At 47.4% G+C, this 16,196-nt stretch overlaps 1 protein-coding gene across 3 annotated transcripts in view; it reads left to right on the plus strand.

The window, feature by feature from the left end:
- The window catches only part of KIF21B (kinesin family member 21B), a 764,016-nt gene that overhangs the window by 428,637 nt on the left and 319,183 nt on the right, over positions 1 to 16,196 (plus strand). For all 3 annotated transcript variants that reach the window (XM_069756481.1, XM_069756482.1, XM_069756483.1), the window contains exon 22: positions 1,580 to 1,709. In XM_069756481.1, the coding sequence (XP_069612582.1) occupies positions 1,580 to 1,709 (130 nt within the window). The remainder of the gene's footprint in view (positions 1 to 1,579; positions 1,710 to 16,196) is intronic.

Consider the following 16,196-nt stretch of genomic DNA (forward strand, 5'->3'; position numbering starts at 1 on the left):
TAAGGCCCTTTTTACATCAGTGGATATTCTAAAAAAAGACCCTATTAAGGATGACAACTCAATTTTTTTTTTAAATGGAAACAAAATTGGTTGATTCTAAGCATCTGAGCAAAGCTAAAGCATCCGAGACTTTTATTAAGAAACTTTCCAAAAATACTTTCTTGCGTATAGCTGATTCCACACTTTCAAATTTTAATGGGGCTTCTGACAGATCTTCTGATATCCCGGGAGAGGTTATCTCCTCATACAAGACTCACAAGACTTCATTTCCCAAACAAGTACAGAACCTTTCTACATTTTCAGATTCATTGGACAACATCCAAAGGGATATTACATCATTCAGAAACAGCCTGGCTAATTTTGAGGACTTCAAAAGAAAGAACAACGTAAAGATTAGAGGGATCCCAGATACGATTCAGACCTTCCAATTGATGGAATATGTCTCCTCAATGATTTCTCAGCTATTTCCTAACATTCAAGAAAGAAATCTGGTTGAAAAGTCCTTTAGGATATGCAGGCCTTCTTATCTTCCATCTGATGTAGCTACAGATGTTATTGTTTCATGTTACCCCAACTGCATGAGAAATTCACTGCTTGGTATATCAAGAGAGTCAAGATTCCTTTCTTCTCCATACAGCCACCTAACCTTTTTTAAGGATCTGTGTAAAGATACTTTGCAAAAGCGAAAACTGTTTCAGTTTACTACTAGTGGGCTTCAACAGGCTAGTATACCATACAACTGGAACCAGTTCTCTAACCTACAGGTGAAATTTGCATCAAAATGGATCATCTTTTCTTCTCCGGCAGAGGCAGCAGACTTTCTGAAACATACGGGTATAACATCCTCCAAGGTTTCGCACTGTCTCACCTCTATGTTCAAATCAAATCCTCGCCCTAAATGAAAGTATCACTTAATATGCCCAGTAAAACTGTTTCCCATATATACCATATTACAGCATGTGAATGAGCCGAACTTTCCTCCCAACAAAGTCTTTGGGTCATCTGGAGGTGATCCGGACAAGACAGGCCATCATATACTTCATACGTTAAGTTTAACTGACTTACACTCAAGTGAATTTTTTTTTCTCTCTGTCAAGCAACATTTATTTTAGTGTTCCATACAGTTTATATTTCGCATTATCTATGTTAATGTGTATTCTTACTTTCAGATGCTGATTTAAGCAATTTTTTGGGTGATGTACTCTTTAAGTGACACTTGACTTTGTTACTTTACAGATTTACAGATTTATTCCTATTCGTTCCATATATTACTCAAACTGTTTGTGTGATTAATACTTTTGGTTTTTTTTTCAGCTGTTGTATTTGAGCAACGGTTTACTATGTATATAACTACAGATATCTATGATTGCTTGTCTCCCCTATTCCCATAGGGGCTTTTTCATTTATTACCGTTTTTTCCCTTACCCTTTACCCTTGACCTCTATTCCATATTCCTCCCTCCCTCTTGCCTTTCCCCCCTGATTCCTAAATCCCATACCAAAAATTAAAAAAAATTATTTGAAAGAGAACATAGTTTACTAGAATGCTAATTCCTCTTATTTTTTAAATTCTTTTTAAGGGTCTGCAGGTTGCCCAAAAGGAGGCGCAGATACGAATATTGGAAGAACGAATTCGGCAGACTGACATGACTGGTTTTTCACAAAGTCAAATGCTTCTGGAGAGATCAGAATGCCAGTCCTTGCAAAATGGTGAGATCACAGACGAATGCTTTTCCATTTATTATTTACACTTGCATATGAAAAAAAAATCTAAATATATACTGTGTATATACAGTGGATAAGGAAAGCATTCAGACCTCTTTAAATTTTTCACTCTTTGTTTCATTGCAGCCATTTGATAGAAATAAGGGTTGAAGATCAACCAAACTCTAAGAAAAAAAGGGGGGTACCCACAAATTCAAGATAAGTAGCACACTAAAGGGACCTAAAACATAACATTTAATATACCTATTAAAATGACATGACACTACACACTACACGCATAGACAAATGTGTATTACCAACAGTTGGTCAAACAATTATCTAATAATAAAAGAAATCAAGATAATAGTACTCAAAGCAGAATGATACTCTCCAATTCACAACTGCTTATTCAGCTAGCATGTCTTTATCCAAACTCAGCAAAATGGCTGAAGAAATATATATAGTAATGCTGCTGCTTGTACCAGTATACTTTTGCTCAAAATATGTGACACTCATCAGTACCACTGATGATCACTGTGCTTGCAAAAGTCAGTACAAAGAGTGCATGATATAATATGGAACAATCTCACCCGTTCATGAAGATGCCATATAAAGAATGCATTCCAACATTCAATCAATCAGGAGATCCAACAAATCGATGCATAACTCCATAGACCTTTCCTATCCAGGACCACCTCCCTACGCGTTTCATTCCAAGAAAAGGAAATCATCCGGGGATAAGAAGGTCAAGTAGTGGTCTTGATGATGGAATACTCAGCCATCATTAACATTCACTTAGACCCTGTAATGGGTGGATTCTCTAATGACGTCTCTTAAATATCAGAAATAATGCCCTCTCATTAGTTACCTGCTGATTTACCACCTATCAAACTTCAGCATCATTGCAGCCATTTGGTGCATTCAAAAAAGTTCATTTTTTTCTCATTAATGTACACTCTGCACCCCATTTTGACTGAAAAAAAAGAAATATAGTAATTTTTTGCAAATTTATTGAAAAAGAAAAACTGAAATATCACATGGTCATAAGTATTCAGACCCTGTTAGGTCTCGAGTTCCCACTTCTGCACATGGGGAATCTCGGGCCGTCTCCGCTGCGGTCTCCCATTCCTATCCAGCCGCAGTGGAGTCTGCTCAGCAGGGACGTCGGTCCCAGCGTCTTGCTCGGTCTCGCTCTGTACAGAGAGTTACTGCTGCTTCTTCAGCTCCTGCCATTAAAGTCAGTGCTGGTCAGCAGCGAGCGGACTTCTCTGGGACTAAGTCCTTATTTGCGCACACTGAGCATGCCCAGGGCAAGATCTCCCGTTGGAGATCGAGGGTCATGTGCTCAGGATCTGCAGCGCATTCCATTGGTCCTCTTGGCAGGTCTTGGAAGGGCAAAGTTTCTGTGGCCACTTCCTGTCCTGCAACTATATAAACTGCGCATGACCGCACGGCCATGTGCTAGTGTACAATTATTATGTGTGTGTAGATGGATGTATGTCGATGGATGAAAGCTCCTAAATATCCCTCCCTAGAGTTGTTGATTGCTCGCGGATGATGGTAGCTCTCTAGCGCCCGACTATCCATCTGTATGTTACACACATCACAGCGTCCTTTAGCTGTGGCTGCCAGTACGGCGCCGTGCGCTTGCCTTGCGCTTTCCATACCCAAGCCTGGGTGGTTAGTGGCGTCCGTCAGTGCGGCATCGCACGCACTCTTGTGCTCTTATATTACTGTTAAGGTTCTTTTCACACCCAGTTGCGGTGTTGTGCCAGCAAGGGTCTAATTGGACTTCAATCCCTTTTGGGGTTAAGTTCGCTGACTACTTGCTCGCGCTCTATGTGCGGTACCGCGGTCCTGTGACTTAACAGGACCGCTTTCTTCACATTGGGTGAGGTTTAACCCGCGTGTTTATACTTTTAGTACCGCCATATAGTCTGTCATTTACTAGCAGCGGGTTTCGCCTGCACGGTGGACCCCGGACTGCGAACGCATCTATATCATCTTTCTTGGTGCGTTCCGCCAGTCCTAACATTACACTAGCGCCAGGGTCTGGCTAGTGATGACAGAGAAACAGCAATCCCTCCGGTATATCCAGCAGCTGGAGGGTAGGTTGGCGGCTCTCGAGAGCGCAACCTCAGCTGTGGATGTTACCGCAGTTGCTGTACAGGCTGCCAGTGTGGCTGCAGCAACTTTGTCCATTGCCACCCCTGTTCCGACATTTTCTCGCCTCCCGCTGCCAGAAAAATTTTCTGGTGATAGCAAATTTTGTAGGGGATTTGTGAGTCAGTGCTCTATTCATCTTGAGCTCCTGGCTGCACGCTTCCCCACAGAGCGGGCTAAGGTGGGATTTATTGTATCTCTATTGTCGGACAGGGCGTTGGAATGGGCTACGCCGCTGTGGGAGCGTGGCGATCATGTGGTGCAGACTGCTCCGCTGTTTGTAAGCACTCTGAAACAGGTCTTTTTAGGACCTCAAGTCACCCATGATACTGCGCTTCAACTGCTGGCATTAACTCAGGGTGAGTCCTTGGTCAGTCATTTTGCCGTCCAATTCCTCACTTTAGCATCTGAGCTGGAATGGTCGGATAAAGCTCTTATCCCCATATTTTGGAGGGGCTTGGCTGATCACGTAAAGGACGCTCTGGCCACTAGGGAGATTCCTGCCACACTGGAGGAGTTAATAACAGTCTCTACTTGAATTGATCTCCGTTTTAACGAGCGGAGGTTAGAGCGAGCCCAGTGTAGGCAGAGGTTTCGGCTGGCTCCTACTTTTGCCAAACCTCTGGAATCTCCGGTCCTGGTTCCTGAGTCACATGAGGCCAGAGAAGTGTCACAAGCGGGATCTAAGTCCCGGAACGCTTGTGCACTCAGGGTCTGTCATGTTTGCCAGGACATCTAGCCACCAGATGTCCTCAGCGGTCGAGGAAACGTCAGCGTCTAGTGGTCGTAGGTGGAGGTACACTAGACACGGCGACGTTTGCCTCTAAATTGTCCTTTAAGGGGACAATTACTATAGGCTCATTCTCCCACTCGGTAGAGCTCTGCGTGGATTCTGGGGCAGAGGGCAATTTTATGTCTTCTGCCTTCGCCCAACGTCACGCAATACCCCTGGTTATGCTAGCTCAACCAGTAACGGTGCGAGTGGTGAATGGGTCGACACTGCCCTCACAGATAACACACCAGACCATCCCTTTTACTCTGTCCATGTCGCCATCTCATCAGGAGATTATTTCTCTGCTCGTCATTCCAGAAGGAATTGATGAGGTCCTGTTGGGAATACCTTGGCTACGGTACCACTCTCCTCATATCGAGTGGTCCTCAGGCAGAATTCTGGGATGGGGTGAATCTTGTGGGGGTAGGTGTCAGAGGGAGTGCGTTCAGGTTGCTACAACAGAGGTACCCGCAGATCTATCCTCTCTCCCCAAGCAGTATTGGTCTTATGCAGACGTGTTCTCCAAAAAGGCGGCGGAGACCCTTCCGCCCCATCGCCCCTATGATTGTCCTATTGACCTCTTGCCTGGTGCTGAGCCTCCCCGGGGTAGAGTCTATCCGCTATCTCTCCCGGAGACGGAGGCAATGTCACAGTACATCCAGGAAAATCTGGCAAGAGGGTTCATCAGGAAGTCAATGTCACCTGCTGGGGCAGGATTCTTCTTCGTGCAGAAGAAGAATGGGGAATTGCGTCCATGCATAGACTACAGGGGTCTTAACGCCATCACCGTTAAGAATAAATACCCTTTGCCTTTGATATCCGAGCTATTCGATAGGCTTCGGGGAGCAAGGGTATTTACTAAATTAGATCTGCGGGGTGCTTACAACCTGATTCGCATCCGTGAGGGGGACGAATGGAAGACGGCGTTTAACACCAGGGATGGGCACTATGAATATCTGGTGATGCCCTTCAGGCTCTGTAATGCCCCAGCCGTTTTCCAAGACTTTGTGAACGACATCTTCCGGGATATGCTCACCATCTCGGTCGTAGTGTATCTGGATGATATTCTCATCTACTCTCCAGATATTGACTCCTACCGGAGAGATGTTAGCAAAGTCTTCGACCTCCTACGAGCAAACTCCCTCTATGCCAAGTTGGAGAAGTGTATGTTTGAGCAGGAGTCCTTACCTTTCCTAGGCTACATCATCTCAGCCCAGGGATTGGCTATGGATCCTGCCAAACTACAGGCTGTGATGGACTGGCAGGAACCCCATTCTCTTAAAGCGGTGCAGCGCTTTATGGGATTCATCAATTATTATCGCCAGTTCATCCCGCACTTCTCAACTTTGGTAGCTCCCTTGGTTGCCCTCACCAAGAAGGGGGCGAATCCCAAATTGTGGTCTGAGGAGGTCTCCAAGGCCTTTATCTCTATAAAGTCACACTTCGCTAGCGCTCCCATTCTACATCGCCCCGATGTTGATAAGCCATTTATCATGGAGGTGGATGCCTCTTCTGTTGGTGCTGGAGCAGTCCTCTTCCAAAAGGATGCTCAAGGTCGGAAGCATCCTTGCTTCTTTTTCTCCAAGACCTTCGCACCAGCAGAGAGGAATTATTCCATCGGGGACAGGGAGTTGCTTGCCATGAAGTTGGCTTTCTCGGAGTGGAGACATCTCTTGGAGGGAGCACGTTTTCCCTTCCAAGTCTTCACAGACCATAAAAATTTGGTCTACCTGCAGACAGCTCAGCGGTTGAATTCTCGCCAGGCCAGATGGTCCTTGTTCTTCTCCCGGTTTCATTTCACCCTCCATTTCCTTTCTGGGGAGAAGAACATTCGGGCCGACGCTCTCTCTCGCTCCGTTGTGTCATCTGCGGAGGAGGAGGAGGAGCCTCGGCTTATTGTCCCCACCGAGAGCTTGAGAACTGTGGCTCCGGTTTCGCTGGAGTCTGTGCCCCCGAGTAAGACTTTTGTTCCATCCAGTTTGCGACCGGAGGTTCTTTCTTGGGCGCACTCGTCCAGGGTGGGTGGACATTTTGGTACTAAAAGGACATCTGAGTTACTGGCGAGGACATACTGGTGGCCGCATATGGCCCGTGATGTCGCGGAGTATGTTCGGGCGTGTGTCTCTTGCGCCAGGAACAAGACTCCTCGGCAACGGCCAGCTGGTTTGCTTTATCCTCTGCCCGTGGCGGACAGGCCCTGGGAGATGGTCGGGATGGACTTTGTGGTGGGCTTGCCCAAGTCTCGTAACTGCACCATTATCTGGGTGATCACCGACCATTTTTCCAAAATGGTACATTTGGTGCCTCTTCCACGGCTACCATCTGCACGGGCGTTGGCTGTCTTGTTTATCAAGCATATCTTTCGCCTACACGGTATGCCAGACAAAATTGTTAGTGACCGGGGTCCCCAGTTTGCGTCTCGATTCTGGAGAGAGCTTTGTCGTCTACTCAGTATTGAGTTAAATCTCTCTTCGGCATATCATCCAGAGACGAATGGGTTGGTTGAAAGGGCCAACCAGACCTTGGTCACATATCTGCGACATTTTGTTTCTGCCAGGCAGGATGACTGGGCATCCTTGCTACCGTGGGCAGAGTTTGCACTTAACAATGCCGTAGCCGACTCCACCGGTCAGACTCCATTCCTCTTAAATTACGGCCAGCATCCGCGTGTTCTTGTGCCCTTGCCTGTGTCCTCCGCTGACTCCAGGGTGGCAGACTGGGCTGTGGAGGCACGGGACATTTGGGACCACACTCAGGATGCCATTCAGGCCTCCAAGGAGAGAATGAGGTCCTCCGCCGATGTTCATCGGCACCCCTGGCGACTTGGTGTGGCTCTCCGCCCGTAACATCAGGCTGCGAGTTGAGTCCACTAAGTTTGCTCCTCGCTACTTGGGTCCCTTCAAGGTTCTCGAACAGGTTAATCCCGTGGTCTACTGTCTGGCTCTTCCTCCACGCTTGGGTATCACCGACACCTTTCACGTGTCCCTCTTGAAACCCGTATACATGTCCCGGTTTTCCGAGTCATCTGCCGGGACATCGGGTTCGTCTACGGACGATCATGAGGTGAACGCTATTTTGGGGTGCAAGGTGGTACGCGGCAAAAAGTTCTATTTGGTGGATTGGATGGGTTATGGCCCAGAGGACAGGTCATGGGAACCTGCTGAAAACATTCGGGCCCCACAGCTCATTGCTGCCTTCGAGCGTAGCAAGGCCCAAGGAGGGGGGGGGCATGTTAGGTCTCGAGTTCCCACTTCTGCACAGGGGGAATCTCGGGCCGTCTCCGCTGCGGTCTCCCATTCCTATCCAGCCGCAGTGGAGTCTGCTCAGCAGGGACGTCGGTCCCAGCGTCTTGCTTGGTCTCGCTCTGTACAGAGAGTTACTGCTGCTTCTTCAGCTCCTGCCATTAAAGTCAATGCTGGTCAGCAGCGAGCGGACTTCTCTGGGACTAAGTCCTTATTTGCGCACACTGAGCATGCCCAGGGCAAGATCTCCCGTTGGAGATCGAGGGTCATGTGCTCAGGATCTGCAGCGCATTCCATTGGTCCTCTTGGCAGGTCTTGGAAGGGCAAAGTTTCTGTGGCCACTTCCTGTCCTGCAACTATATAAACTGCGCATGACCGCACGGCCATGCGCTAGTGTACAATTATTATGTGTGTGTGTAGATGGATGTATGTCGATGGATGAAAGCTCCTAAATATCCCTCCCTAGAGTTGTTGATTGCTCGCTGATGATGGTAGCTCTCTAGCGCCCGACTATCCATCTGTATGTTACACACATCACAGCGTCCTTTAGCTGTGCCTGCCAGTACGGCGCCGTGCGCTTGCCTTGCGCTTTCCATACCGAAGCCTGGGTGGTTAGTGGCGTCCGTCAGTGCGGCATCGCACGCACTCTTGTGCTCTTATATTACTGTTAAGGTTCTTTTCACACCCAGTTGCGGTGTTGTGCCAGCAAGGGTCTAATCGGACTTCAATCCCTTTTGGGGTTAAGTTCACTGACTACTTGCTCGCGCTCTATGTGCGGTACCGCGGTCCTGTGACTTAACAGGACTGCTTTCTTCACGTTGGGTGAGGTTTAACCCGCGTGTTTATACTTTTAGTACCGCCATATAGTCTGTCATTTACTAGCAGCGGGTTTCGCCTGCACGGTGGACCCCGGACTGCGAACGCATCTATATCATCTTTCTTGGTGCGTTCCGCCAGTCCTAACAGACCCTTTGCTTGGTATTGAGTAGAAGTACCCTTTTGAGCCTTCTTGGGAATGATGCAACAAGTTTTTCACACCTGGATTTGGGGATCCTATGCTATTATTCTTTGCAGATCCTCTACAGTTCTGTCAGGTTGGATGGTGAACATTGGTGGACAGCCATTTTCAGGTCTCTCCAGAGATGCTCAACTGGGTTTAAGTCTGGGCTCTGGCTGGGACAGTCAAGAATAGTCACAGAATTGTTCTGAAGCCACTCCTTTGTTATTTGAACTGTGTGCTTAGTGTCATTGTCTTGTTGGAAGATGAACCTTCGGTCAAGTCTGAGATCCAGAGCACTCTGGAAAAGGTTTCCATCCAGGATATCACTATACTTGGCCACATTCATGTTTCCTTCAATGACAACCAGTCGTCCTGTCCCTGCAGCTGAAAAACACCCCCATAGCAAGATGCTGCTACCACCATGTTTCACTGTTGGGATTGTATTGGGCAGGTGATGAGCAGTGCCTAGGTTTCTCTACACATACCTCATAGAATTATCACCAAAAAGGTGTATCTTCATCTCATCAGACCAGAGAATCTTATTTCTCATAGTCTGGAAGTCTTTCATGTGTTTTTTTTTAGCAAACTCTATGCGGGCTTTCATATGTCTTGCACACAGGAGAGGCTTCCTTCGGACCACTCTGCCATATAGGCCTGACTGGTGGAAGGCTGCAGTGTCTGAGCAAAGGGTCTGAATACTTATGACCATGTGATAGTTCAGTTTTTATTTTTTATTAAATTTGCAAAATTTTCTACACTTCTCTTTTTTTCAGTCAAAATGGGGTGCAGAGTGTACATTATTGAGAAAAAAATGAACTTTTTTGAATTTACCAAATGGCTGCAATGAAACCAAGAGTGACGAATTTAAAGGGGTATGAATACTTTCCGCACCCAATGTATATTTCTTCTCTTGGGTGTCTGGGTCTGTTTTTAAAGGATAGATTAAAAATCTGAGATCATTCTCCCAATAGGTGAGCATCATTGCACCTTTGAGGCATGCGTGGCATATCCATCTTTAATTCTTAAACTTTAATAGCCCAAAGTCTAGAGCTGTTTTAAAAATGATTATTATTTACCTCCTGTGAAAAAGGAATACCTGTATGCTATCACTATCATCAGCGGCATACAGTGTTAGGAGGAGTACTGGAAAAAAATAATACAAATATATATATATATATATATATATATAAATAAAGGGAACACTAAAATGCAACATCCTAGATATCACTGACTGATATTCCAGTTGCAAATCTTTATATATTACATAGTGGAATGCGTTGAGAACAATAAAATATCTATATTTTGAATGATACTCAAAATCAATGTGGAATATCAAATTATAGGCTGACTCAACTTCAGTGGAAAAGCCTCAAGACAAGGAAATGATGCTCAGTAGTGTGTGTGGCCTCCATGTGCCTGTATGACCTCCCTACAATGCCTGGGTGTGCTCCTGATGAGGTGGTGGATGTTCTCCTGAGGGATTTCCTCCCAGAGCTGGATTAAGGCATCAGTCAATTTCTGGACAGTCTGTGGTGTAACATGATTTTGGGGGATGGACCAAGATATGATGTCACAGATGTGCTTGATTGGATTTAGGTCTGGGGAACGGGCAGGCCAGTTCATAGCATTAGTGCCTTCATCATGCAGGAACTACTGACACACTTCAGCCACATGAGGACTAGCATTGTCATGCATCAGAAGGAACCCAGTGCTCACTGTACATGCATATAGTCTCACAATGGGTCTGAGCATCTCTACTCCGTACCGATTGACCGTCATGGTACCTTTGGCTAGCTCATGGAGGGCTGTGCGTCTTTCCAAAGAAATGCCTCACAACACCATTACTCACCCACTGGCAAACAGGTAAAGCTGCAGGATGTTGCAGGTAGCGGAAAGTTCTCCACATCGTCTCCAGACTCTGTCACGTTTGTCACATGTGCTTAGTGTGAACCTGCTCTCATCCATGAAGAGCACAGGATGCCAATGTTGACTCTACCAATCTGGCAAATGCCAATGGCCCTGCACGGTGTTGGGCTGTAAGCACAACACCCACTTATGGAGTCTGTTTCTGACAGTTTGAACAAACACATGGATATTAGTGGCCTGCTGGAGGTAATTTTGCAGGATTCTGACACTGCTCATCCTGTTCCTCCTTGTACAAAGGAGGCGGTAGCGGAACTGCTGCTGGGTCGTTGCACTCCTACAGCCCCCTGCACATCTTATGGTGTACTGACCTGTTTCCTAGTATCTGTTCCATGCTCTGGACTACAATGTCAACATACCAGTGCGCACGTGCCGGCCATAGGGATAATGGCAATGGGTGGTGCATGCCCACTGCTTTGTTGACGTTTTAGTACATTACTTCAATAAAATGGTGCCTAAGTCAAACATACCGCGATCTCCGGAACCATTTTATAGAAGACACTGTATATGCAAATTCACAGACACTGTGTGTTAAAAAAATGGCGTTGGATAGCACATGCTGACTCTGGCACCATTTTATTGAAGTGTTATACTACAAAATTAAAGGGAACCTACAACTAACTAGAAATGACACTGTTAACCTGCAGATATGTAGTTAATCTAAAGGTTAGCAGTGATATTATTCTACCCAGTGCCAACATGCAGCTGAATGCATCGGGGAGAAAATGAACTTTATTCTTCTCTCCAGCATTCAGTTTTAGTCAAGGAGGAGGGCGCACCGCTGGTTCAGTCATTGCTCTGAGTATACAGAGTGGCCATTGTAACCGCGCTAGTCCTGACTGACTCTACATTGAGGCTGGCTGTCAGTCAGTGACGGGTTCATGGTAACAGCCGCAGTTCTGTATTGTCAGAGGAATGACTGAACCCACAACGCCCCCGACCCCATGACTGAAGCCAAATGCTGCAGGGAGAATTATTGGGATCATTATTTAAATAAAATTGAAAGTGGAAAGATGTCAATAAAATTTTCTGCTGCTCTGGAATCAATAAATGCGTGCACACTGAGGAACTGTAAGGAATAGACATAGGCATGAGTAATTTACCTTTGGTGGAGCAGAGAGTTACTCCCTCCCTCCTAGGGAGTTACCTCCCTCCTCACGTAGGGTCTGAAGTTCTCCCTGTTTTACGGTTTGGGACAATTTGTGTAATAATTATTTTGATCACCACAATGCAAACAGAGTCTGCCAGTAAGGTTACGTGATCTTTCTTCTGGGAATAATCTATTCCATCCGATCTTCATGGGTTTCAGTTTAGCCATTCTGGGAGGAGAGTATAACTCCTGCGCGACATGCGCCATACAAGTAGGGCGCAAGTCAGAACCGAGTGTATTAAGTGGGCTCACAGTCGATGGCTGTGTGTTACAGTCAGGGCCCACTTCTAGCAATTGTGGGTGGAGCAGAGCCCGTGATTGTTAACTTGTTAAATGCCTCTGTCAATATCTAAAAGCGGCATTTAACACATGCTGGCATGGGGATGCTTCGTTCTAAGTGCCCATCAACGTGCCTGGGATGTGATTGTGGGTCGCTGTTGGGTTGCTGTGACAGCTGGGGGCCTGCTGAAGACCCTCTCTCTTGTCGTTACGGAGTTCCTTTGAAATGCTGCATGTGGGCGGTAACTTTGCTGCCTCATTATAGTGAATGGATCGCTCAGGGGCTTAACCCCAAAATGACCACATATACGTCTTTTTACTGACCCGAGATATAAGAGAATAGCATCCGCATGCAGGTGACAGTCCAGCAGCTGTCAGATGTACACTATAGCTGACAACTTGCTGCATAAGCCACGATCGGTGTTGGCACCATCTGTTAGGCGTCGAGTTCCCGCCTCTGCACAGGGGGAATCTCGGGCCGTCTCAGCTGCGGTCTCCCATTCTTCTCCTGCCGCAGTGGAGTCTGCTCAGCGGAGACGTCGGTCCCAGCGTCTTGCTCAGTCCCACTCTGTACAAAGAGTTACTGCTGCTTTTCCTGCTTCTGCCATTGAAGTCAGTGTTGGGCAGCGGCGAGCAGATGCTTTTGGGACTAAGTCCTACTTTTCTCTTTCTGAGCATGCCCAGGGCAAGATCTCCCATTGGAGATCGAGGGTCACATGCTCAGGTACTGCAGCACATCCCATTGGTCCTCCAGGAAGGTCCTGAAAGTGCAAAACTTCGGTAGCAACTTCCCATTGGTCCTTTATTGGAAGGTCCTGAACGTGCTGCAACTATATAAGCTGCGCATGACCACACGGCCATGCGCTAGTATTGACTTGATATAATGTGTGTGTGTAGATGGATGTATGTCGATGGATGAAAACTCCTAAATCATTCCCATTCCTAGTGTTGTTGACTGTTCGCAAATGATGGTAGCTATCTAGCGCCCGGCTAAGCCATCAGCACGAAACACACATTACAGCGTCTAGTTGCTGTGACCGCCAGTGCGGCGCCGTGTGCTTTCTCAGCGCTTTCCTGACCCAAGTCTGGGTGGTTAGTGGCGTCCGCTAGTGTGGCACAGCATACACTCCTGTGCATAATAGTTACCTCTGATACCCCAATTGTGGTGTCGATCGCAAGAGGTCTACACTAACTCTAATCCTGTGTCCTGGGATAGAGTTCTGTGGTTCCTTGCTTGCGCTCTCTGTGCAGTACCGCGACCCTGTGACTTAACAGGGATCGCTTCCTTCACACAGGGTGAAGTTAACCCATGTGTGTAATCACATTGTACCGCCATATAGTGCCGCCATTCACTTAGCAGCAGGTTTTCACCTGCACGGTGGACCTCGGACTGCAAACGCACCTAATGCCATTACATCTTTAACTTTGTGCGTTCCACCAGTCCTAACATAATACTAGCACCTCTAGAGCGTTCAACCTCAGCTGTGGATGTCACTTCTGTCGCTGTTCAGGCTGCTAGCGTGGCTGCAGCTACCTTGTCCACTGCCACCCCTGTACCGACTCTATCTCGCCTCCCGCTACCAGAAAAATTTTCTGGTGATAGTAAGTCTTGTAGGGGTTTCGTGAGTCAGTGCTCTATACATCTCGAGCTTCTGGCCTCTCGTTTCCCTACAGAGCAGGCAAAGGTGGGGTTTATTGTGTCTCTCCTGTCGGACAGGGCGTTGGAGTGGGCTACGCCGCTGTGGGAGCGTGGCGAACATGTGGTGCAGAGTGCTCCGTTATTCCTGAGCACTCCGAAACAGGTCTTCTTAGGACCTCGTGTCACCCATGATACGGCGCTCCAACTGTTGGCATTGACTCAGGGCTCGTCCTTGGTCAGCCATTTTGCCGTCCACTTCCGCACCCTAGCATCTGAACTGGAGTGGTCGGATAAAGCCCTTATTCCAATATTTTGGAGGGGGCTGGCTGACCACGTTAAGGATGCCCTGGCCACTAGGGAGATTCCCGCCACACTGGAGAAATTAATAGCAGTATCCACTCGTATTGACCTACGTTTTCACGAGCGGAGGTTAGAGCGAACCCAGTGTAGGCAAAGGTTTCGGCTGGCTCCCACCTTCGCCAAACCTTTGGAATCTCCAGTCCAGGCTCCTGAGTCACATGAGACCATGGAAGTGTCACGAGCAGGATCTAAGTCCCGGACCGCTCGTGCACTCCAGGTTTGTTGTGTTTGCAAGCAGTCAGGACATCTTGCCACCAGATGTCCCCAGCGGTCGAGGAAACATCAGCGTCTAGTGGTAGTATGTGGAGGTACACTAGACACGGCGACGTTTGCCTCCAAATTGTCCTTTAAGGGGACAATTATTATAGGCTCATCCTCCCACTCGGTAGAGCTCTGCGTGGATTCTGGGGCGGAGGGCAATTTTATGTCTTCTGCCTTCGCCCAACGTCACGCAATACCCCTGGTTATGCTAGCTCAACCAGTAACGGTGCGAGTGGTGAATGGGTCGACACTGCCCTCACAGATAACACACCAGACCATCCCTTTTACTCTGTCCATGTCACCATCCCATCAGGAGATTATATCTCTGCTCATCATTCCTGAGGGAATTGATGAGGTCCTGTTGGGAATACCTTTGCTACGGTACCTGTTGTGAATTCTGTTGTCGAACTCACTCCTGTGGTCGTGAATGGTACTTCGGCGAGTTCTGTCCATGGACTCCCTCTGGTGGCTGTGAGTGGAGCTGCTGCTTCTGAGGTTCCTTACACAGGTGATGTGGTTTGTCCTTTGGTTGGCTGCTCTATTTAACTCCACTCAGATCGTTTCTCCATGCCAGCTGTCAATGTTTTTGCATTGGTTCAGTTCGCTCTTGGATCTTTCTGGTGACCTGTCTTCTCCAGCAGAAGCTAAGTCCCTGATAGTTATTATTTGTTCATTGTTTCCTTGTCCAGCTGGTTATCATGATTTTGTCTTGCTAGCTGGAAGCTCTGGGATGCAGAGTGGCATCTCCGCACCATTAGTCGGTGCGGAGGTCTTTTTGCACACTCTGCGTGGTCTTTTGTAGTTTTTTGTGCTGATCGCAAAGATACCTTTCCTATCCTCTGTCTGTTTAGTAAGTCTGGCCTCCCTTTGCTGAAACCTGTTTCATTTCTGCGTTTGTGACTTTCATCTTTACTCACAGTCAATATATGTGGGGGGCTGCCTTTTCCTTTGGGGAATTTCTCTGAGGCAAGGCAGGCTTTATTTTCTATCTCTAGGGCTAGCTAGCGCTTAGGCTGTGAAGAGGCGTCTAGGGAGAGTCAGGAACGCTCCACGGCTATTTCTAGTGTGTGTGATAGGATTGGGGCCTGCGGTCAGCAGAGCTCCCATATCCCAGAGCTTGTCCTGTGTGAGTTTAACTATCAGGTCGTGCCGGGTGCTCTTAACCACCAGGTCATAACAGGTACCACTCTCCTCATATCGAGTGGTCCTCAGGCAGAATTCTGGGATGGGGTGAATCTTGTGGGGGTAGGTGTCAGAGGGAGTGCGTTCAGGTTGCTACTACACAGGTACTCGCAGATTTTTTCCTTTCTCCCCAAGCAATATTGGTCTTATGCAGACGTCTTCACCAAAAAGGCAGCGGAGACCCTTCCACCCCATCGCCCCTGTGACTGTCCTATTGATCTCTTGCCTGGTGCTGAGCCTCCCCGGGGTCAAGTTTATCCATTATCTCTCCCAAAGATGGAGGCAATGTCACAGTAATCTGGCAAGATGATTTATTAGGAAGTCAGTGTCACCTGCTGGGGCAGGGTTCTTCTTCGTGCAGAAGAAGAATGGGGAACTACGTCCATGCATAGACTACAGGGGTCTTAACACTATCACCGTTAAGAATAAGTATCCTTTGCCCTTGACATCTAAGCTCTTCGATAGGCTTCGGGGAGCAAGGGTGTTTACTAAACTAGATCTGCGGGGTGCTTACAACCTGAT

The sequence above is a fragment of the Ranitomeya imitator genome, chromosome 3, assembly GCF_032444005.1.
Source record: "Ranitomeya imitator isolate aRanImi1 chromosome 3, aRanImi1.pri, whole genome shotgun sequence".
Classification (NCBI taxonomy): Eukaryota; Metazoa; Chordata; class Amphibia; order Anura; family Dendrobatidae; genus Ranitomeya; species Ranitomeya imitator.